This window comes from Dermochelys coriacea, chromosome 10 (genome assembly GCF_009764565.3).
Source record: "Dermochelys coriacea isolate rDerCor1 chromosome 10, rDerCor1.pri.v4, whole genome shotgun sequence".
Taxonomy (NCBI): domain Eukaryota; kingdom Metazoa; phylum Chordata; order Testudines; family Dermochelyidae; genus Dermochelys; species Dermochelys coriacea.
In genome coordinates, this window is record NC_050077.1 from 63396868 (window position 1) to 63421935 (window position 25068).

General features: G+C 42.9%; 1 protein-coding gene across 1 annotated transcript in view; it reads left to right on the forward strand.

Annotated features, from left to right (window-relative positions):
• LOC119862719 (tropomodulin-2) overlaps window positions 1-24796 on the forward strand; it is a 68493-nt gene extending 43697 nt beyond the window's left edge. Inside the window, exons 4-10 of the mRNA XM_038419920.2 lie at window positions 7747-7869; window positions 9999-10085; window positions 16078-16208; window positions 18603-18710; window positions 18965-19108; window positions 19431-19575; window positions 21389-24796. Coding sequence (XP_038275848.1) covers window positions 7747-7869; window positions 9999-10085; window positions 16078-16208; window positions 18603-18710; window positions 18965-19108; window positions 19431-19575; window positions 21389-21423 — 773 coding nt within the window. The 3' untranslated portion in view covers window positions 21424-24796. The remainder of the gene's footprint in view (window positions 1-7746; window positions 7870-9998; window positions 10086-16077; window positions 16209-18602; window positions 18711-18964; window positions 19109-19430; window positions 19576-21388) is intronic.
• The last annotated feature ends 272 nt before the right edge of the window (window positions 24797-25068 follow it).

The following is a 25068-nucleotide window of genomic DNA, read 5'->3' on the forward strand; positions in this document are numbered from 1 at the left end:
TAATAAGAGATTCTGGCTGATGGAAGGTTTTGTTTGGAGGAGAGTATCTTTTATTTATTTTGTTCTGGGATGATAAACAAAAGTCAGTTTTTACTCTCCAAAGCTAAAATACTGTTGGCTGCTTTTCCTGAAATGTTGGCAGCTTCTTCAGGCTTTTTTGGAGCTTTAAGACCTATGTTCAGTATCGACTGTAACCTTTAGCAAAGACTCCCTTTACAATATTGTTAGCGGTGAAGCCTATGGTTAGGGTTGCCCAACACTTTCCATTGTAAGACCCTGTTTTCAGTTGCTTATAACTTTGCCAAACTTAAACTGTTCAGGCTGAAATTTCCCATGCTGAGTGTCTACCCCAGTGTCTGATTTTTTTTTTAAAGTTTCAGCTAAAGTGGTCTAGCTGTTTCCAAGAACAAGATTGGGAGAAGGGGGGAGACATTGTTTTGTTGATCCAAAGTAAATTTTCCAGCTGTTTAGTTGAGTCTCTAGGTTGTAGAGCAGGGATTTAAAATTGTATAGTGAGTGTCACCCTGGTGTCAGGGCTGAGCCTTTTGTGATTCCCATGAAAATTTGTCTGAGTTATAAGCCTCTGAAAATCTTAGTTTGCACATGCTCAGTAGAGACTTGCTAGAGTCTGTCAGCTAAATTCTCCATATGACTTTCCCTTTCCTCTTGCTCTGCCATGCTCATCTCCTTCAACATCAGAGACAGCTTCTGCCTATTCGATTGCCTCACCCACTGAGGCAGACTAATATTGCCTTACTCAGATCTGAGGTCTCATGAGAAGGGCAAAAGAACTGTTCCAGGATGACTTGGTCCATCATTTTCTCTACTGACCTGGTCTTAGGGCCTATCCACAAGCCACAAGGACCCATAATCTTTGAGCCACTACCTATTGTTGTGCTCCCCAGGGAAATAGTTCAACCCAAAACTGGATCCTACACATCTTTGGAGTCAGTCTCAGTCTATCTAAGATGGCAGCCTTCAACACAGGCTAGGTGCCCGCCTGCTTGTCGCTTACTGCTCAGTAGGCTTCCTGTGTCTTACCCATCAGGAAGGTACTGTGTTCATTCTTCCCCTGCTGCACTTGTCATTCTCTCAAAGATACGGAGGAAGGCCTCTGGGTCATCACCTGGCCCCAGCTTCACAAGACCAGTTACCAGCCACCCTGAGCTTCCCTCTCCATCACCAGCCACATTTCCCTATGTCCCTGGGCCCAGCCACTTCTGCAGCCACTCCTGTTGCTGGAAATGGGCCTCTTACCACTGCTGAGTGGCAAATTGTACCTTCGGTTGCTTTTACAGGCTGTTCATCAACTGCAGGTCTATAGCCTGGATCTGCCACTATAACACAGCTGTCTGCTGCTGCTGTTACACCATCACCTCATCCATCTTCTTAATTACCCAAGCTAGATGGGGTGAGTCAATCCTTGAGGCTTCACTTTCCCCCTTTCTTTTTTTCTTGGCACCAACAATCCTCCTTACTCTTCCCCGTATCAGGGACTGACTGCAGTGCCCGCGTTCTCCTCCACATTCGTTGCAGGGCTTCTCCCAAGCTCTCAAAGACACAGTGCAGCACCCGCAGTCCCTTTGAGACAAATTTCCTGTCCAAACTTAAACAAAACTGCTTCCCCTTCCAGAGGATTCTGGTAGTGACAGTGGTAGTGGTCGGTGATGCTGCTGCTGCTTCCTAAGCCAGTGCTGACTCACTGGATCGCTCTCTGACCCTTTATAGACTCAGACACAGCTCCCCCTCCATAACTGGCCCAACTGGAAGCACTTGTTCTGGCACAGCAGAGTTGGACCTACTTCAGTTTCAGGAGCCAGCCAGCCACCCTGTGATAGCCACTTTTGAGACTGTGAGAACTTTTGAGTGCTTAACTTTGCAACCGTTATGATCTTTTAACATAAGATTGTTGTGAGTTTTTTTGTATGTTTGTTTATTTGTTTTTGGATAAAATCTGATAAAGGGTAAGTAGTTCCTGATGGAAAGGTGTATTAAAGTGACAGGAGTTATACTAGGCTGTTTTTATATTGCTGGTTTGCAGCTTTCAACAGAATTGAGCCAGGCCAGTTTTCTTGTTTATAACTCAGTGTATTGCTGGTAAGAATTAATTTAATTACATTTTAAATAGAGTATTTTTAGAGAGGAATTTAAGTAAACATCAAAAGGAAAGAATACTTTACTTTAGATGGAAAATGTGAATCTTGTGTGTAATTCATGTAAGGCAGAGGTCCAAGATTAGTGAATTTCACATCAAAGGTCATTCAAGCATTCTGTAATCAAGAATAAATAGGACTTCATTTGTTCAATGATTCATCAAATGTAAGAAGTAATAACCAGAAAAATGTAGAGAAAGAGAACAAAAAAGACTCAGGCTGCAATCTGAGAATTACATATGCCTGATAAACGCTTTTTATATTTTATATATATAAATATACATACACACACACAAACAAACATGTATATATATATATGGTAGAATCTATCTATCTATCTATCTATACACACCCACATATACATACACACAAGCTGCATAGAAAAAATGTGAACCAAAACTCCCATTTGTATTTTACACAGTATTGTTTTCATCAGTATGGATTTCTCACTGTGCAACAGGACATTTGGCCTACACTAGGTGGCCTACGCTAAGTGGGGTGGTACACAGATCCAGAAGTGTGTAGAGAGGCACAAAAATCAAATGCACATTTTGTTTAGGTTATACAAAAGCTGAGTGTGCAGTAAGCCATTCAAAAGATTATTTCATCAGCATTTTATCAATATAGGACTCTGAAATGGCAGCTCTGACCTACTCTTAGGTCCTTATTATTGAACTTAATTATGGCAATGATTCCTCTTTATGCTACTGGAAGGTGGCTGAGAGGTTGAACAGTTTGCTAGGAACTATGGAGCCAGACAACTGGGACAGTTATTTCTGAGGTCTAGGGCTCTCTAGTCCCTCTGATAAGGGATATGAGGAGACCAGGCAAGAAGATATAGACAATATTGTCAACATTTGTCAGCCCTGCTGTCTTTGTTTGTGATTTCATTTCTGGAGTTTAGGGCATTGCCTGGCTAGTTCATGCTGCTCAGTGCAAGGTCAGTAGCCTACTGGTATCACCATCATGGATGAAGACAAGTCAGGTCCCCTCAAGGTCTTTAGTCTACTTAACGTCAATGGGCTTAAGTGGCTATCAGGTTTCTTTAAGGAAGAATACTCTACAGCCAGTGGCCCACTCTACTGATAGTTTACTTAGAAATTTTGATTACTTTTGGTCCTCTACCATTGAAAAATGTGGGTTTGCGTAGATGATTAAAGACAGATGGGTGCATGATGACAACCAGACATAAGTCTGATCAGCTATAGCCCAGGGGGATTTAAATCTTATGGTATGGCTAGGAGCATTTGCTTTTTCTTCACCATAATATCTACAAATCACATCTATCAGCACAGTTCTGAGTTGTGGATAGCCTGACAAATGTAATCTGCCTTCATTTGGAAACAGAGTTAAGAATTTCTTGCTGCAAGTTCTATGCACACAAAACTTGCATTTCTTTGATATTGCTGGGATGTCTCTGAATCATGTCATCTGTAAAATAAGGCTACTTAACCTATCTCACGGGAATGTACTGAGGGTGAAATACATTTATGCCTATAAAGTACTCTGAGATCCTTGTGTAGAACGTGCAACAGAAACACAAAGTATTATTTTATCAGTCACTCGTCAGCTGGCATTTTAAGCAATTCATCTTTTAGAATAGAGATTTTTTGTAATAAGAAGATGCCTTTAAAGAATGGAAGTGTTTGTGGGCAAGAAGAGAAATAAACTTCTGGGCCAGTCATCTTTGACAGGATGTCCTCAATATTCATTTCAAGAGTTTCTGAGCCCATTCAGTCTTTAAACTCATTGATAGAGACTGAGATTGGTGCAGGCAGACTTGCTGGAAGAGATAAATTAATCTGGGTATTATCTGCCTAAAAATGCTAATCAGGACTATCATGGAAAAAGATTTAAGCCACAGAAGCATGCAGCTATTGAAAAGCGAAAGGCACAGGAATGTGTAATTGAAAGGAGCAATATCAGAAGAACATTCATTTATGGTGACAAAATGGCATCACTGAGACAAATGAAAATAAAGCTCTTTCGGAGCAATGTCAGAAAGGCCCAGGATATACTCCAAGCATTTCATTTAGAGTGTCAAAACTTGCAGAAAATAAGACAATTTAGAACTGACAATGGACCAAATCCACCTCTACCCAAAGGTCATTGCAGTCTCAGTACAAAAGGATTATCTAAAGCCTGATATACATTTAGTTGTATTGGGCTAAGGTGCAAAGGGAACTGTTCAGCAGTATTTCTTCTAAATGAGTCTAAAAACATTATGGACAGTAACAAATTGGGAATCACTGATTTATCAGATCGATGGTATTATCCAGTGCAGTTACTCCACTGCTTATGAATGACAGTAGTCTGTTTTCAAAATTTAAATGAGTATAGTAGTGAATACAACAAGCTAGCGGCTTGGCTTTTAATGTTGCTCAGTTCCTTATGAAAGTGACCTAGATATTCCTCTGATGCAGCTGTCATAGACTGGAAGTACCTTAGAGATTGATGGTCTTGGCCTTTGAGAAATGCTACATGGAAACACCTCCTAATGCTTATATTAGAGCAGTATACAGTGGGGGAAGAATTGAAAGGGTCTAGGATAGGTTGTACAAGGGTCTGTGGCAGGGAAACTACTTGGTCCTTGGGGAATATGTGGTTAAATCCAGCTCAGCTTCCCCAGCCTTGCACAGGTGATCATATGGCTGATGAGACAGAGGGGGCAGAATGCCTTTGGGAAAGTTGGAAATTACACAGAGGCAGTTGCTGAATTGAATCCTCCTTCCCCCTGGTACCTATGTGATAAGCTCAAATAGTGGCCATAGCTTATGGGGAGAAGTAGCAAGTACATCTGCTTCACTCCTGGTTTTGTGCCCTGTGGTCCTGGGATCAGCATATGGGCCTTGGGAAATGTCCTTTACAATGAATATCACAGAGTGCTGGATTAAATAAGAAATCCACAGGGCTACTGAAGGAGGTAGTGCAGTCCCTAAGAATGGTTTCACAATTTATGTGCCCTTGAACAGGGTTCTGTTGAGTGAAAGGTTCCTGCAGAGGGATTTTTTGAATTGTCTTCAGTTCCTCAGAAAGCACGGTCCTTAAACAGACCCACATATCCCTGGGATTAGCACTCAGCACTGGCCTGGTTCTAGACCCATAGAAATAAATGCCCAATGGTGAGTACTTGAAAATCCCAACCACTGACACTGCAGGGTATCAATTTTATCAATAGCAGTTTTATCCTATTCAAAATGATAATGCAAAACACTTTTCCAGGTACCGATAGAAGTGTCACCTCTTGTAGCTGACTGGGCCATGAGTGGTCATGCCTAGTGATGGAAGCAAGAGTTCAGCCTACTAGTTAGAGCTGGGTCCAGGATGGATAGTGTACAGGAACAGGCCAAAGGTCAGTACCAGAAGACAGAGCCAGAGGTGGAGCCGGGGATCAAAGCCGGAAGTCTGAAGCGAGAGGGCAGCAAGGACTGGAAGCAGGCTGGAACAGGGTTGGAACAAGGGCTGAAAGAAAGCAGGATCAGGGACTGAACCAAGAATAAGTACAGCTGCAGGCCTGGTAGACAGTGAGAAGCTGTGGATTTGCTCTCGGGGCCAGTATTATAAGCTAAACCAGCAGCCAATCAGGGGCTCTGTCAGTTCCAAGGCATTGTAGCTGGGCTTATTGATTGCCTAGCAGCAAAGTTAGTCAGGGAGCAGACCAGAAGCTGGTCCTAGCTGATCTGGTCCCTGACACCCCTCTCTAGTTATCACAAATAAATGGATCCCCGTTTAGGGATATTGCAGATAACACTTCTGCAGTCTTTAGGCTGGATCTCCTTTCCTGAATCATTCTGTCCAACCTGCACTTGGAATCCTCCACCACTTTCTTCCCAGCTTTTAACATTTCAGCATCTATCGTAAGCCTGGTGCTTTCTAATTGTTCAGTTGGCTTATAGCCTTAGTTACTTCCTCAAAGGTGATTGCTTTTAATGATACAGGTAAGTCCACTGTTTCATCACATCTCTCAATGAGTGTTAGTGGTTCTGACTGGTTAAGCAAAACCTGGAAATGTTGCATTCAATGGGCTCTCTCTTCTTACTCTAGTTAAAATTGTATATCTCAAGCCTTCACAATGCCACAACAGTTCAAGAATTGTGATGTCAATTGTTTAGATACTAGAAAAAGCTTTTAAGCATTCTCTTTCTTGTATGCCTCCTCAGATTCTTTTACTTTATTTTCCATCCATTCTCTCCTCTGACTGATATTTTAACTTCCTTGTCTTTGTCTGCATATTCTTGTTGCAGAATAGCTCTTTTGCTGCGGTCCTGTGCTTGTTGAATTCTCTTTAATTCTTTCCTCTCTTCAACAAACCACCAAGGATTGGTTGGAGCAGTTCTTCTTTCTTACAGCTTTTCACCCCCACTGTAGTCCTGGCTACAACAACACTTGCTTCTTTGAAAAACTGCCAATGTTCTTCAATGTCATCCATCTGTGGCTTTAACTTTTCAAATCTATGGGTTTACGGTTGTTACTGGCATAAGGCAAGGTTGCATACTATCCCTACTGCTCTTGTGCATTGTTATAGACTTTGTGATGAGAACAGTGGTGGCTGCTGCTGAGAACATTGATATTGTTTGGACAAGAGATAATATGCGAGACTTAGATTTTGCAGATGATATAATATTGGTTCTCAACTTGGATGGAATGAAAAGACTCTTTTTGAGCATAAAAGCAGAAGTGGTCAAAGTGGGACTTTGTATCAGTACACAGAAGACCATGATCATGAAGGCAGGAGAGAATGCTGTCAGCCCTGTCAAATGAGTGACTGATGGAGAAGAGTTTAAAAGAGTTGATGACTTCGTCTATTTTGGAGGTACAATATCTGCTAACTGTCAGCTCACTAAAGAAGTGAAGGCAAGAACCAGCAAAGCCAGTGGATATTTTTCCAGTTTGTCAAACAGCTGGAAGAGTAAGAAGATAAATCTACACACTGAAATGAGATTGTACAATGTTATTGTCCTCTCAGCACTACTGTTGCCTCAGAAATGTAGCAGATGGTGGAAGTACATAACAGGAACTGACTGCATTCCACCAGTGTTGTTTAAGAATAATTTTGGGGATTCATTGGCGAGATCATCTAACCAATGTGGAAGTGTTGTGTTGCATAGGTCAGCAGACTGCAGACTCAATAATCAGACATAGACAGCTACAGTGGTTTGGCTGTGTCATCAGAAGCACAAGCTATATCTTAGATTGGATCCCCGCTGGAGGGAAGAGAAGGAATGGAGGACAAAGAATAACTTACTGCAGGATGATCAAAAAGAATGTGACCATCATGCAGACAGCTTACCATGGAGTCAAATATCTTGCTCTAGACAGACAGTAGTGAAAAAAATGGGTTGTCTCATGTGCCACTAGGCACAGAAGATTCCAAAGCTAAAGTATAGATTTTAGGACCTTTGCTTCCACAAAAATAAACTACCCCAACATACAGTAGAAATATGCTGAAGGTGTAGAAATTAATAGGGAAACATACATTGGTACACAATAGAGAACAATACTGTTTACACAGGTTTCCTCCTTGTACTGTCAGGATGGGGAGGAGTTGTCACAATAATTCAGTATTCACTTTTGGATTTTTTTCCCTCCTTAGGAAAAATATTTATCCCTAAAGAAAAGCCCATAGAAACCCACACTGAGGAGAAGGTAACCCTGGAGCCAGAATTAGAAGAAGCCCTGGCTGGTGCCTCTGATACTGAGCTCTATGATCTTGCAGGTTAGTTAATGTGTTTGTAAGTATAAAATCTTCTTGAGTCCAGTACTGCCTGGCCCTTCCACCAGGAGTTTGAGTTGCTCTATTCTTATACTGGTTAGACCTTGTTATCTTCAGCCTCTCTATCACTCACCCTATTTTTAAACCATTATGGAATCTAGGCCTCTAAAATATGCACAGATGTTAGAAATGTGGCACAAACACTGGTGCATAAGTGTTAGTATGGGCTCAAGCCTGCATCGTTCTAATGCACTTAGCTGTATGCACTTCGGGGGGGGGGAGGTGATTCGCAGCTTGAGGAGACACTTGCTACTTATCATCGAGCTAGTATGCTAAAAATTGAGTGTAGATGCCTTAGCACGAGTGGCAGGAGGGGTAAGTGCCCCAAGTACGGACCCACCCAAGACCCTAGGGACATTCTCAAGGTGATTAGCTGCTCATGCTGCTGCTGCTACATTCTGTTTTTAGCATGCTAGCTTGATGAGAGTTAGCATCAGTATGTCTCCTCAAGCTGAGACTCACACCCCCAGCTCGAGGAGTGGATATGCCCCGAGTATCTTTTCACTCCAATTGCATTTAATTCCCACCGTATCATTGGAGGTGCTCAGCACCTTTTAGAATTGGGCCTTCAATATCATTCAGAGCATTTGCAACTGTTTTCACTATTTTGCAAAAAAGACACAATGTTGTGTATCCGCAAACATCTTTCAAACAACCAGAACCCTGTCCAGCTAACCCAATGTGCATCTCACACAAAATATGCTATCTACAAAATTTCTGGTCCATATTCTACCCTCATTTCACACACTGTTACCAGTGGTGTGAATGAAAAGACTAAGAATAAAATGCAGCTCTATATTAGGTTTTTTGTTTGTGTTTTACAATGGTCAATACTACAGCTGGTTGGGAATTTTCCATTGAATTTTTTTTTTTAAACAGAAAGTTCAGTTTTCAGAGAAATACAATTTTCCATGGAAAATTTCAACTTTACTGATTTTTTTTTTCAATTTTTCATTGGGAAAATCTAAAAATATTTCAGTTTGTTGAACTGAGTTAAAACATTTTGTTTTGAGTCAGTTCAACATTAAACGACATCTGCCTAAGGTGGTACATTGCCACAGAGGAGTTGTAGTTCAGATGCTGCATGCCCCCATTCTCTCCTGTGTGCCCTTTGCCAGACTACGTCTCCCATGATGCACTGCAGTCTCTCCTGCGACCAAAGCCTGTGGTGAATCATGGGAGCTGTATGACTGTGGTACATAATTCAGCCAAAACAAATGTAGAAATATCAAAATTTGACCTGGGATGCAAATTCCAGTTTCTGCTCAGCTGTAGTCAGTACCCAACTCACTGTACTAGAACATATAGCACAAATAAAGACTAAGATATGATCGTATAATGGCCCTACTAAACAGAGGACTGCAAATAGCCCACAATGGCAGTCTAATAGTCACAAGTGGTATTATCTGTAGACAGTCACTCTCTTCAGTGTCTGTGTAAGGAAAATCTGACTGTAGAGGTAAAAATCCACAGTGAGTCATTCATTCTTGATTCATAGATACCTGTACAAAATAGAAAGGATCCCTCTGGTCCAAGCAGGCAACTAATCTGAGGAGAAGGATCAGATACCTAACCGTTTTGTTGTTTCTGATAGAATACTGTGGAAACTCCCCCTGTACTAAGATAATTTTTATTTGCTGCCTCTTTTATTGAAGAGGCATTTTATTTTATTTCTTCAGCCTATTTCTAGTTCTCATATAAATCCTTATTGTGGTGTCTTCCATTATGTTTAAATGTTTTCTTCCCCATGCCCCATACTTTAGCACCCATAGAAATCCCAAGATGGTTATGATGTTCGTGTATGAATGTAAGTGTTCCAGGATATAGACACATAATATGCATGCTCCACTGGTGCATTTGTAGGAAAGAACCTATAGTGAAGTTCTCCAAACTTTCAACTTACAGTATTAGAGGTTAACCAAGCCTCACCTATGAACACATATGAGCCAAGACAATAACAACTCGCTGATCGATAATCTAGCTCGGGAACTAAATTGGAATTTGAAAGGGCATGTTTCCTTTGCAAACTTTATTAACATTGGATTTTACTACTGGCATTTTTATGTTTATAGCTGTTCTTGGGGTGCACAACATGATCAACAACCCACAGTTTGATGAAGAAGGAACCAGCAGTAAAGATGGAAAAGGAAGTGTGAGAAGTAAGTAAACAGATTTCCTTTGCAGTCTGCTTGTGTTCTTAGGTAGTTAGATACATGTTGGGGATTGTTAGTCTAATCAGTATAGTATCACTGGACCAATCCTTGATTAACCCTCATTAATCATGAGGAGGAGCTCTTAAATTTAATATAATTTAAATTAAAAATTCATACTATCAATAGTGTGCTACACAAATAAATCACTCTAGCAGGGAGCTCAGCTTTCCTCAGAAGCAAGGCTTGCTCGATAGCGGTGGCAGAGAGGATTTGGAGTGCACAGGATCACAAGTGTGGGAGTGGAATGGGAAGCTAAGGCATCTATGTTTCCATGCATCCATGTGCATATGGATGTGGAGCTCCAAAGGCAGTAAGTAGAGCACTGGCATCTGCACAGTTACTGAGAAATGACCATGTGATCATTATGCAAGTCAGACCATCTCATCCAATCACAGTACATACCCACATCACACAGTACATACCCACATCACAGGGTCAGTCCTGGGGCCGGTTTTGTTCAATATCTTCATTAATGATCTGGAGGATGGCATGGACTGCACCCTCAGCAAGTTTGCAGATGACACTAAACTGGGAGTAGATAAGCTGGAAGGTAGGGATAGGATACAAAGGGATCTAGACAAATTAGAGGATTGGGCCAAAAGAAATCTGATTTGGTTCAACAAGGACAAGTGCAGAGTCCTGCACTTAGGATAGAAGAATCCCATGCATTGCTACAGACTAGGGACCAAATGGCTGGGCAGCAGTTCTGCAGAAAAGAACCTAGGGGTTTCAGCGGACGAGAAGCTAGATATGAGTCAACTGTGCCCTTGTTGCCTAGAAGGCCAATGGCATTTTGGGCTGTATAAGTAGGGGCATTGCCAGCAGATCGAGGGACTCGATCGTTCCCCTCTATTCGACATTGGTGAGGCCTCATCTGGAGTACTTTGTCCAGTTTTGGGCCCCATACTAAAAGAAGGATGTGGAAAAACTGGAAAGCATCCAGTGGAGGGCAGCGAAAATGATTAGGGGACTGGAACACATGACTTATGAGGAGAGGCTGAGGAACTGGGATTGTTTAGTCTGCAGAAGAGAAGAGTGAGGGGGGATTTGATAGCTGCTTTCAACTACCTGAAAGGGGGGTTCCAAAGAGGATGGATCTAGACTGTTCTCAGTGGTAGCTGATGACAGAACAAGGAGTAATGATCCCAAGTTGCAGTGCTGGATAGGTTGGATATTAGGAAAAAACTTTTTCACTAGGAGGGTGGTGAAGCACTGGAATGCATTACCTAGGGAGGTGGTGGACTCTCCTTCCTTTGAGGTTTTTAAGGTCAGGCTTGATAAAGCCCTGGCTGGGATGATTTAGTTGGGGATTGGTCCTGCTTTGAGCAGGGGGTTAGACTAGATCAGTGGTGCTCAAAGCCGGTCCGCCGCTTGTTCAGGGAAAGCCCCTGGCGGGCCGGACCGGTTTGTTTACCTGCTGTGTCTGCAGGTTCGGCCGATCATGGCTCCCAGTGGCCGTGGTTCGCCGCTCCAGGCCAATGGGGGCTGCGGGAAGGGCGGCCAGCACGTCCCTTGGCCCGCGCCGCTTCCCGCAGCCCCCATTGGCCTGGAGCGGCGAACCGCGGCCACTGGGAGCCGCGATCGGCCGAACCTGTGGACGTGGCAGGTAAACAAACCGGTCCAGCCCACCAGTGGCTTTCCCTGAACAAGCAGCTGACTGGCTTTGAGAACCACTGGACTAGATGACCTCCTGAGGTCCCTTCCAACCCTGATATTCTATGATTCTATGATTTGCATACCATTACAGCTGTGGGCCACAAACTGGGTAGTATCCCTAGCTGAGACAATTCCAGGTTAGTGCAACTTGATGCTTGATGTATTTTTAGCACAGTTCACAATATGTCAGGTCCACCAAGCTGCATTCAGCACTTTGAGGAGGGTACTTGAAAATAATGCTTTCCCTATTATTGCGTCTGATCTGTCGCTTGTGCTTTTTTGTTGGACTTGAAAAATAATACCCTGCACACTTTAAATGATCCTATTGTTTGACTGTTGTGTGTTCTTTGTGTGTTTAAGTACATTCTACAGGAGGTGTAAACACTCAGAAAAATAATAATAGTCATAATTATTAAAAAAACTAAACAGCATTCAAATCTTATCAATTGCTTTTCATCAGAGATGATCCTGAGCTGCAGAGTTTAGGTCAAGATCTGAACTTCCCCTAATGTTTGGAGTTCTTTGCTCCAAGGGTTTGGCTCATTTCTCAATAACTGTGCAGATGCCAACCCTAGGGAATAGCTGCAAAGTTTGGATCCAATGCCTTTGCACATCCTGAGTTCACAGATGTTCAGATCCAGGGTTCCAATTCTGCATCCTTCTGTGCATTTCAATACTAGATTGTGATGGGCCGTTGCCTGAGTACACAGGAAAAGGTAAAAAAGAAAAGGAGTAATTGTGACACCTTAGAGACCAACACATTTATTTGAGCATAAGCTTTTATGAGCTACAGCTCACTTAATTGGATGCATCCAGTGAAGTGAGCTGTAGCTCACGAAAGCTTATGCTCAAATAAATTTGTTAGTCTCTAAGGTGCCACAAGTACTCCTTTTCTTTTTTGCGAATACAGACTAACACGGCTGCTACTCTGAAACAGGAAAAGGTAGCCACACAAGAAGCCTCCCTTCTTGTATGGGCTGTGACAATAGCAGTTGTTGTCAGCAGGGACTTTTCATCTCCTCCCTTATCTGTGTGAAGAGATCACGCAAGAGGAGGGCACGGAGGTAGGCAGAACAGGATTGAGATATCTCTGCAACCCTTCCCAGTGGGAATCTGTTCAAATTGAAGGCTATCCCAGAACGTGCAACTGCTTATGGTACTAATTCACATAAACTTGAGATTATTTTTGTTGTACTGAGTCAAAATGTCAACTGTGTGGGTTTGCTAAACTATGCTCCAATCACAAATTTAACCAGCAGAAAGTTGCTCTGTGAGATCACTTTGTTCCTTGGTCCAAAAGCAATAACTTTTCCTAGCTAAGTGTAATTTTTCAGTAAAAAAGGGGAACACATTTCTAGAGCTGAGTGTTAACATGACAAAACAGTTCCCTAGTTAAAGAAATAAGATAAAATTCATGGGCAGTGGCAGGCAGCACACCAGGAGAAGAAAATCACTGCTAACTGCTCATGACATGGTAAAGTAGAAAGTCTACTCTGTGGACAGGGTTACAGTCTCTAACAAATAGTCCTTCAATGGCTGGGCCTTGGCTCTCAGCTTAGTAGAATACTGCTACAAATGCAAAAACATTTTGGTGTAATTTTTACTTTGAATCCAAAAGGTGGTGAATTCTCCAAGGGCATTTTATTAGCAATCTACAACAACATTAGTAACTCTCTGAAGGCTGCTACTGGAGTATTTATGGAGGCATTGGGAGGTCCTGTGGGGAGTGGACTGGGACATGCTCCATAGCAAAAGGAGTTGGAATCTGCTCAAATAGTGAAATCCAGCTCAAGGCTTATGTAACAATTAAGTTCTACAAAGAGCTTAGGTGTGATTTAATTGGTGTATTGGCTTTTTCCTAGCCCAGTGCACAGGGTAAGTGTCACTCATTGCACCTCATGGAAATGCATGTAAACTTTCAGGTTTCAACACAAGCCCCTTGAACAGAACATGACTTTTTGCACTACAAAATAACCATGTTTAAAACACAGTTGTGGTCAGTAACACTTTCCTTTCTTGACTGTAGCAGCTTGGGTGGGCAAGGTTTATTAATCATCTCCACAATTATAAACTGGGGAATTATAGGTATTAATTGTGTTGTATGCTAGGATTTTTATGCATCCCCTGGAATGATCGATTTTCTTTTATAGTACATGGCTGCCAACATTAAAAATTGTATCGCTTTGGAGCAGGGATATGCAAAGACTTCATAAATCTCTGTGTTGGCAGAGAACTGCTTTTCATGCTTTGATAGTTTTATTATTTAGAATGTGCGGATGTTGCAATTTTACAAGAGCTAATTGAATTTATAGCTGGGCTGCTAATGTCAGAGATGGAGGTGGAGGCTAAGGGGCCTCCTCATTGTAGTCTTTGATGTTAGCACTGTCTGTTCAGAGGGAAAGGGGCACTTTCTCAGAACATATTCAAATATTTTCACAAGTGCATCTCCTTTTGCAGGCTTTATGGCAGGACCATAAACCCTGGGTTCCTTTCAATATTGGTATTTTATATCCTGTGCAATAGACTTCATGCTTCCCTCAGAGCTGGATGCACATGGTTGGCTCAGAGTGACTGCATTGGGAGCTTTGCACATAAAGCTGAGGTCGGAATTTGTCCCCAATGATACAGTTCAGGACTCTGGTCACATACCATAGGTTAACATGCTTCCCTTCCCAAGGACAGATGCACAGAAGGGGCTGGAACTAACCTGACTGTGCCTGCAGGTTCTCCGGTGCAGACTTCCTGCCATACTCTCTCCTTTGTAGTGATGGGGCCAGAACTTCCAGGAGATGGCAAAGATCTGCAGGAAAGGCAACCCAAAGTAGCTCATGGGAAGAAAGGGTGACTGTCCACCCCAAAGAGCACAGTTTGGGTTTGGTTTTAATTGCAAGGAAAATAGGTGTTCATTAGATTTGCTGGAAGCTACTGCAAAGGGGATACATTGCAGCCAGAGTCTCCTCCTGGCAGCACCCTGGCAGAAGCATCTACACCAGAGGTAGGCAAACTGCGGTCCGCGGGCCACATCCGGCCTGCAGGACCATCCTGCCCAGCCCCTGAGCTCCTGGCTTAGGAGGCTCGCCCCCTGCCTCTCCCCTGCTGTCTCCCTTCCCTCGCAGTAACGCTGCTGCACAGCTTGCACCCTCCCATCTCCCAGGCTTTCCAATAAGCCTGTCCTGCCACTCTGAGTGGCATGGTAAGGGGGAGGAGGGGTTGGATAAGGGGCAGGAGGTCCCGGGGAGTAGTCAGGGGGTGGTTGGATGGGGTGGAGGTTTGGGTGTGGGGGGCAGTCAGGAGACAGGGAGCGGGGGGGTTGGATGGGGGTGGGGTCCTGGGGGGGCAGTTAGGGATGGGGGTCCTGGGAGTGGGCGGTCAGGGGACAAGGAGTGGGGCGGGTGGCCTGTCAGTGGGCGGGGGTGTGGATAGGGGTTGGGGCAGTCCAGGAACAGGGAGCGGGGCGGGTTGTATAGAGGGTGAGGGCCAGGCTGTTTGCGGAGGCACAGCCTTTCCTACCAGGCCTTCCATACCGTTTCGCAACCCCAGTGTGGCCCTCAGGCCCACCTCTGATCTATACCATGCCTAGAGGAGGTGCAGTTTATCCTCCTTCCATGCCAAGCCAGCTCTGCTGGCCAGTGTGGAGAGGGGAATGAGATGTGGCCATGCCCTTACCTAGCTCCTAACCTTTGTAAGAGCACTGCAAGGCACCAGGAAAGAGAAAGCCTGTGCTCCCAACTACATTGTAGCCAGCCCCTGCAGAGAGATGTAAGAATGGGGGAGAGGACAGCGCTGGTCACAGTTTGGTGTATAACACTAACTCTAGTGTATAAAGCACAGTGAATGTCATACCAGACACTTCATGTCACCTTCATCTGGCTGTGTTAATAGGTCTGCTAGAAAATTGCCCCCCCGGGAAAAGTATTTTCTACTACTTTCCCACAACCTGGGAAAAGAAGTGTTCTAAAATGTATCTCAATAATTATTCATCTCTGCACCTCAGCTGCACTTTCTTTCTTGCGTATAGCTACATAAACTAATAACAAACAGTGGGAGAGCCAACTGAATGATACCATTCTTCACTGGCCACAAAAGCATCAGCATCTCAGAGAAACACTAGTCAGAAATCCAGAACCCTTCCTCCACAATGCTTGACGGCTCACAAGCATTCATCACAAACATGAGATTCGTCACAGAAACATCCAGCTTGCCTCAACCCAAAAATAAGTGAGAGTTCAGAAAAGCCAGTTTATTTCTGATGATGCATGTTTAATTAGATCCTGTGTTTCAGATGTGGTCAAAGGTGAAAAGGTCAAGCCAATTTTCGAGGAACCACCTAATCCAACCAATGTGGAAGCAAGTTTGCAAAGGATGAAAGCAAACGATCTTAGCCTCCTTGAGGTCAATCTGAACAACATAAAGGTATTTGGATAGGGGTTGTGTCATTCTCTTTGCTGCAGGAGGGTTCATCTGAGATGACAAGATTTACAAAGTTTGTTTAGAAGCATGGGGTTTTGTTTTCAAACATGTTGCTGCATTTACAATATTTGGGAGGAACAGGACACTCAGGAGAGAAAGAGGGGCAGACAGGAATTGTCCCAGTTATTCCAAGGGTCACCAACACTTGACATTGAATTAGCTGCCAGTTAGAACTCCAAGCAAGGGTTCCCTTCTGCTTCATTTCTCTAACAGCTGGTAAAGCGAAAAGAAAAGGAGTACTTGTGGCACCTTAGAGACTAACAAATTTATTAGAGCATAAGCTTTCGTGAGCTACAGCTCACTTCATCGGATGCATTTGGTGGAAAAAACAGAGGAGAGATTTATATACACACACACACAGAGAACATGAAACAATGGGTTTATCATACACACTGTAAGGAGAGTGATCACTTAAGATAAGCCATCACCAGCAGCAGGGGGGGGGAAGGAGGAAAACCTTTCATGGTGACAAGCAAGGTAGGCTAATTCCAGCAGTTAACAAGAATATCAGAGGAACAGTGGGGGGTGGGGTGGGAGGGAGAAATACCCCATGGGGAAATAGTTTTACTTTGTGTAATGACTCATCCATTCCCAGTCTCTATTCAAGCCTAAGTTAATTGTATCCAGTTTGCAAATTAATTCCAATTCAGCAGTCTCTCGTTGGAGTCTGTTTTTGAAGCTTTTTTGTTGAAGTATAGCCACTCTTAGGTCTGTGATCGAGTGACCAGAGAGATTGAAGTGTTCTCCAACTGGTTTTTGAATGTTATAATTCTTGACGTCTGATTTGTGTCCATTCATTCTTTTGTGTAGAGACTGTCCAGTTTGGCCAATGTACATGGCAGAGGGGCATTGCTGGCACATGATGGCATATATCACATTGGTAGATGCGCAGGTGAACGAGCCTCTGATTGTGTGGCTGATGTGATTAGGCCCTATGACGGTATCCCCTGAATAGATATGTGGACAGAGTTGGCAGCGGGCTTTGTTGAAAGGATAGGTTCCTGGGGTAGTGGTTCTGTTGTGTGGTAAAGCAAGATACTTCATGGGGCATGCAGGGGTGCTGGCACAATTTGTATAGGGAGAGTGCTGAGAGTCATTGAACCAAACTGTAAACCCTGTATCTGATGGAAACCACTTCAAGCCAGCAGGTGCAGCAGCACCCCTTGTTCCAGCACCTATGGGGGTACCGCACAATTGTTGGCCTAATTCAGTTAGCCCACAGATGAAAAGGGAGAAGTTGGGATGCTCAGATGCTGAACATCCCCCCACACACTGAGCTGGAGAAGTAGCCTTTGTCTGCACAGTTCAGAGTGGTTGGTTGGATCTAGGAATAGGATAAAGCTTTGTTAGTATTTGCTTTGATTTCAGAGGTGGTGACAAATAGTAGCTCATTATTTTTTTCCCTTTCTTGTTTCATATTGTTTTAAAACTAAGTAATTTTCTAAAAGGACCAGCATGTTGAGTTGATTCATTGGATCCTTCTTTTTATAAGTACAGCTTGTTTGGTAGCAATCTCACCGCCAGGTGTCTAATTCCATATCAAAACTTAGGCTCATGCCCAAAGCTGACACTGCATGTTGTACTAAGGGTTTATGGATTGGTTATTCACCCCTCATTACACGGTTTCTGGGCACGAGTGTACATTTGAAAAAATAAGCAATACCAGTGATCCAACAGTACAACCACAAAATTATACCACAGGTCACCACTCACTGTCACCTGCCGGTAACAAATCCACAACCAATAGACCTCCTCACAGCCAGCAGCAAATGTGTGTTCCAGCTAAAAAGCCAGATTGAACAGATATATTTTATGCTCCATCCCATGGGGCCAAACTCAGGCTTTGTTAGATTGCAAGAGGGAGCCTATGCTGACGATGGGGGCCCGCCAATGAGAATATTATGGCAAGGCTTCAGGATTTCAACCCTGGAGACAGACAGCAAGAGATTGTCACCAGTCTGAATTTCCAGGATGGTGCATGATAGAAGAGATGCCTAGAGGATCATCAGTTCTCAGACTGTTTAGGACTTTACAAGCACCTTTCATTGCACCTAGAAATGAATATGAAAAACAGTGCAGAGCAGTGTTTTCACTTTGGCCTGCCTTGCTTACAAGGTGGTAGCTGCATTCTGCCCTAGCTCAAGGCGCTGAGCGGTCTTCAAGGGCAACCACAAAGCTGAGCAAGTTACAGTACTCTGGCCTGACGGGCTTTGTAGAGCACGGGGAATGGCTAAGGAGTTGTACAGAGAGGCAGGGTTAATTAATGTAGCAATCATCAAAATAAATGTCTGGTGATGTGATTGGCTGTAATGTTTACTGGATTTTGTCTTAATGTAGAACATCCCAATTCCGACACTGAAAGAATTTGCCAAGGCTTTGGAAACCAACACCCATGTGAAGAAGTTCAGCCTTGCAGCCACTCGAAGCAATGACCCCGTTGCTGTTGTAAGTTGAAACACAACTTGAAAAGACAGAATTGTTCACTAAGGCTGCATGTGTCTCTAGGAGGGGCTTGTTTTTTAGATGTCTCCTGTAACTGTGCACAGTGGCATTATAACCTGTTCTGTTCTAGGAATACACTCTACCTCCATGACTCTGTTTGCAATGCTTTTCTAGGTACTAACCACAATTCAGATTCTTGGTGTTATCTGAAGCTTTCAGAGTTTCAAACTCATACCACCTCTTCCCTGACTCTTCAGGCTTTTGCGGATATGTTAAAAGTGAACAAGACACTGAAGAGCCTAAATATAGAATCCAATTTCATCACTGGGGCTGGCATTCTGGCACTGATTGATGCACTAAAAGAGAATGAAACCCTGACGGAGATCAAAATTGACAACCAGGTAAGGAGTGGGCAGTAAACTGGTGTCTGCTTTGTTTAGTTTCTAGGTAAGTCCCATATGTTCTTCTATAATATTTTAGGTTTGGGATCCATCAAAGATGCAAGGCAAAATCCTATGGATCAGCCTTTCTGCACCTCATTCCCAAGCACATACTGCTAAGCAACAGAAAAGAAAACTGACCAATGCTAAAAAGAAAGCCCAGAGGAAGTTCTCCAGAGACGGGGTTTTCTCTCCAGTTTGTAGCACATTACTGAATGTAACCACTTCTCTCTCTTTTTTGAGAAGACATTTCCTTTTCTCTTCACTGTGTGTCACCCAACAGAGGCAGCAGCTGGGGACAGCTGTAGAGATGGAGATTGCCCAGATGCTTGAGGAGAACTCCAAGATTCTCAAATTTGGATACCAGTTCACAAAGCAAGGTCCAAGAACCAGGGTAGCTGCAGCTATCACTAAAAATAACGATCTAGGTAAGATGTTACAGACATTCATCAGCAATTCTTGCAGGCCAGCTCCTGCCCTCCTTATACATTTTGTAGACAAAAAATAGTCAAATAGTGCCAGATCCTGAGGTCCTTAATCAGTTTTTTACGGAGTCCTTTCTCAGGCAAACACCCATTGACTTCAGTCTGGGTTTGCCCCAGTAAGGACTTAACAAAAAATTAGCAAATGCATACTTTGATGCAGATACTTTATTTTTGGCAATACTTAAACATCCTGCTGAATTCCCATGATATACTTTATTTCCTGAAATTCTAATTGTCCCCAGCAGGATAAAGGCTGATTAAATCTCTCATCCTTATCATTTAGACAATTACACTAGAATTTTGCCTTTTCCAGGTTTACATCTATGCAGTTTTTCTGTTTTGGATTGGCAAATCATCACTGCCTATTTAGTACAATAGAATACTTCATAAAACCATATATCTGGAAAAGCAAAACATTGGAAGCAGAGGCAAAATGACGGACATTTGCACTGCAAAGGCTTTGGGATAATTCGGTCTGTTCGCCAAGAGCTTTAATGTTTGCATTAAAGGAAGTTCATAGCCAGACTGCAATGAGAAGTATTCTTCCAGCTCTGCCTATTTTGTTCTGTATTTCAGAAACCCAGCATCACAAACATGGCATCCCAGTGCAGTTTGGTAACGCCAAAGCCTATCTAGTATGAACAGCATTAATCTGGCCTTATGGCTCAGTGCAGACTGAACAGGGTTACAGAATAGCTAATGCCGTGGAATGCAAGGAGCACCAGCACAATGGACTAGTTAGAACTTCCCAGGCCCTCTTACAGTGCATTGCTGAGTGCCAGGGGACTCCTCCATTGTATTGCAGGGAATAAGACGTCACCCGGAGTAGCGCTGCTCAGGACACAATAGTAGAATGTCATTGATCCATGCTTCATTAAACTGCATCCCCCCCCAAATAATCCATTTTCAATGCAGATCTGTGGGTTAATTAAGGTTTACTGTATTATCCAATGGTCCATGAGATTTATTCTGAGACTAAAATGTTTCCTTTTGGGTCTGATTTGATATTTTCCTTGTTGTTAGTAATCAGTACCGTGTGAAAGTATATCATAAAAAGTCTGATTCTTTCATACAGATATGTTTCTCACAAAGACATCAGATGACTTAACCATGCATATTTGCATATAGTGTTACCATATGGAACAGCTGTTGATTTTTGGCTACATCACACTTAAATGAATCCAGTAAGAAGGATCTAGCACTCCCACACACCCACAGTACCTGTATCAATTTAGTTGGAGCAATATGGCCTTTAAAAAAAACAAAAACAAAAACAAAATACTTTATACAAGCCATACTGATAACCTAAATTTAACCATTGGAACAAAACACCAAGGGGAATGGTGGATTCTCCATTTCTTAAAGTTTTCATATCAAGACTGGATGCCTTTCTGGAAGATATGCTTTAGCCAGACTCAAGTTTTGGAGTTCAATACAGGGATAACTGGGTGAAATTCTGTGGCCTGTGGTTACATGGTTTCTCAGACTAGATGACGTAGGCCCCTTTTAGCCTTAAACTATGAATCTGTGAAATCTCTGGACACAATCCTGTACCTCCTAGAAGATACTGATGGGCAAACCCTCCCGTTGATTTGAGTGAGAGTTAAGGGTACTATGCACTTTCCTTAACTGGGTCCTTGAGAAGGGAAGTACGAATAACCCAGTTTTCTAGTCCCAAATAGTGTCACATTGAGACATGTGCTTGGGTGCTTAGTAAGTTAACTCTGAGAGATGGTTTTTGATTTTACTGGCATAGTTCGTAAAAAGCGAGTGGAAGCAGACCGGCAGTAGCCAGGCCTTGGAGGATACGAAGAGGTATTGAAGGCAGCCAACACACAGCAATCTCACAACATCCACTGGTTAGAAGGGAAGACACTGGAAAATCATTGTAATGAAGGTTGCTCATTTCCGTTAATGTCCCCTTTAACCATAAAATTGTTAACTTTCATATTTAATGTTTATGAAAATATGATTGTGTTATTGGAATATATGGAGCTGATATCCACAACTTAGGGGTAAAATATGTTTTACTGAGCATCAGCTGGAATCACATTGAATCTTTTACATTGATAAAGGATTCTTTATATAAAATGGGCCTTTACCATCCTGTCCTGCAATGCCTTAAGCATGTGAATAATCCTCACTTGTGTGAGTAATTCCATTGAAGTCAATGGGCTGCTCAGGTGAGCAGAGACTACTTATACCAATACTGGTTTGCGGGATCACACCCTTAGGCCCCAATCCTGCATTCAGATCTGTGCAGTTGGAACTGTGCACTTGTACAGATCCCCGCTGACTGCAGCAGGGTTCTGCCTGTGTGGATCCAGATGTGGAATGCATTTGTAAGTATTGTCAAAGCCTATTGTTTACATGTGTTTTAAGTTAGGCTGATCATGTCATCAATATTACACTGACATGTATTCTTATTCCATGATGTAAAGTAAATATATTAGTGTTGCCAAACCTAAAATACCTTAACAAATGTCACTTTGTTGTTTTTCTAATCCATTGAGGATTTTAAAAAAAAAACAGAATGCCAGGTTTGCAGCTATAAATCTCATTAATCTCTATTAGTCTCAGCATACTGAGCAGAGCTCTATTTGATTTGAACCACACTGTTGACTGTTTTTTAATTTATGTGCATTTATTAGTATAAATGACAGAATTGTTCTCAGGACCTGTTAGATAAAGAGTGAGTAAAATATTTAATCCAGGGCTGCAGCAGTTCTACCCAGAGATGGACAACAATCAGAAGAGTAACGTGTACCAACCACCTAGTTTACATTTTTAGCATCCGAATCAACACTAATTCTCTGTGAAGCAAAGTGCTTAAGCCTGATTCCAATGGGACTTTAGCAATAGTACTTAAACACTTTGCTGAATAAGGGCGGACGTAAGCACGTGTTCCAATGCTTTGCTGAAGCAGGGCATTAACCCAGAATTCTGTACATTGTGCTGAACACATGGAAGATACTTGTACAGCAGCAATTAAACCCAACATGCAACAGCATTAGAACAAGTCAGTGGGGTATTGTGAAAAGATTGTGTGAAGCGTTTAGTTTGCAATATAATTTCATTGTATTGTGTATAATTTTATAGTATCAGACATTAATTTCTAGCCATATATATATATATATATATAGTCTTTGCCAACATCTGAATCTGTTAAATAGCCAGTTGTTCACTTTGATCATATTTAAATGTAATGCAAGAATTAAGGAAGTATGCTATTAACGGGTTTAGCTATACTAATTCTTTCAGAAAGCTAAAGGTGTTTAACTGGGGCCAACAACCTGCGGTACCCTTGAAACATTAGCCTCTCTTCCCTCTTTCTGGCCTACACACTCCCCATCATTTGTGCTGGCAAAAGAGTTCTTGCCAGGGGAATATGGAAAGGGAAAGAATGGTGCTCTGGCATCTTTGATCCCGCAGAAGACATTGGGCTGGGATCTGTAAATCAGGAGGGGATGGAGTCTGGGGAGCAGTCAGAGTGTGTGGGATATTCCCCCTAAGAACCTGGGAGATTCCTGAACAGAAATCTGCCTGCGAGTCAGTGCTGCTTCAGACAGTATAAATTCACCCTCTATGCCATCTATGCCTCTTGTAAAATGGGTGGGACCAATGGCAGCACTGCTCCTGAGGGGTACAATGGGGGAGGACTGGATCTCTGCACTATTGCCCTGGTTGTATAAAGCACTTAAGCACATGCATAAGTCCTAATGACTTCAAGATAAACATGAGTGCTTTGCTAAATCAGGGTAGTATCTGCAGTACAACCGTCTTCCCTGAGGAGTTTAGGGTTCTGAGGGGCTTTCAAGGCCCTCTCCCTCCTCCAGTGCAGGGTTAGAAACTCCTACTCCTCAAGGGAAGAATGGGAAAGAAATTCTATGAGAGGACCTTGTGGAATTACCAGGGGGTTTTCCCCACCTCCAGGCAGAATTTGCTGTAAGAATGGACATTGACCCACATAGTCTTAAAAAACAAAGGGAGACTGAATTCCTTCACATGATCCGATATCGTGCATACCCTTATGTGAGCAGTCCTTAAAGCCAATGGGGCTACTTGCATGCGTCACAACTGCTCTCGCATGATTGTGGGTTTGCAACATCAGGCCCCAGATAGGGGAAGAAATTTGATTCAAGTATCCTTATCCCCAAAGCCAAAGATTTCTGATATGGACAATCTTCAGCCTGAAAAGAAATCTGTTCTGACTCTGACCTTTTCCCTATTCCCTTCTTTGGGTTTGTTTTTTTGGGGTTGTGGGGGAGGATCAGGGGGTTTCCAAGTACATCTGGCTGTTTTTTTTTTACATTTTAATGATTTTTTTAAAATCAGTTACGTTTTTTAATGGGATCCAGTGTGTTCAGAACAAAAACAAGCGTGATGTATTTATAGTCTGATCCTCCACTCAAAGTGTAAATGACACTGTATTTGCATGCAGCAGTTATAGAACAGGTGGATTGGTATGATTGCTTTGTGATGTATGGCAGCATGTCCCCCTGTGTCTATTTGAGCAGAGCCATTGTGACGTGACTACATTCATGTCATCAACGGTTTGTAACATTCCACTTGGTAGGCTAAACAAGGAAACAGGCTTTGGGAAATGCTGGTAGTCTCGCCTTCCTTCCATCGTCCATGACTGCAGGCACCATGAACAGATAGCTGTTTTCTAAAAGTAAGACTCTTCAGGCACTTGAGAGTTTCTCCTATTAAGAGCCAGATGGTGCCCAGGCTGGGGGTGGTATCAGGACACACAACTCTGGGTGTGGGGTAGGAAAAGGATCGGGGAGGCATTGTGTATACTTTCCGATATACACGGGGGTGCTCCCAGCGTATGACATCCCTTCTCTGGCCTGCCAGCTCTGCTAGCTGGCTTGGGGTCATAGCTGCGCCTCCCTTCTGCCCCTTTTTATCTCTTTTAGAGGGTTTGCTCCCCAGGGGGCATTTGTAGGGAACAGTCCTTGGCCTCAGGAAAGCATAGGGATTGCAGTGGCGACAAGTGACTGCCCAGGAGTCATGAGGGGACCTCCCCTTCTTTCACATCCACATGACGGTTGGCCATGATCTAGCCTTAAACATTTCATAGTGAACATAGTGACAATGTATGAAAATATAAGGGTTATTCACTATAGTTATAGCTAATCTAGTGCAGTTATCGATGATCTAAATATTAACCTTTTCAGAAGCAGTTGGCCAGTTAAAATCCCCTCTACTAGTATTAAGGGGGTTAATATTTGACTAGGTCATTTTTAAGTTCAATTCCAAGCAGATGTCATGTTCCCAATCAAGTAGCTCTGACACCGGGGTATAAATAGAGGCCTCCCTTTTTAAACAAAACAAACAACTGGGAGTAGCTGGGCTCATTTGCACATTGCTTGTCATGTTGATAGTTTGGGTTTTGTTTGCATTTTTTATAACATTTTTCATGGAAAAACT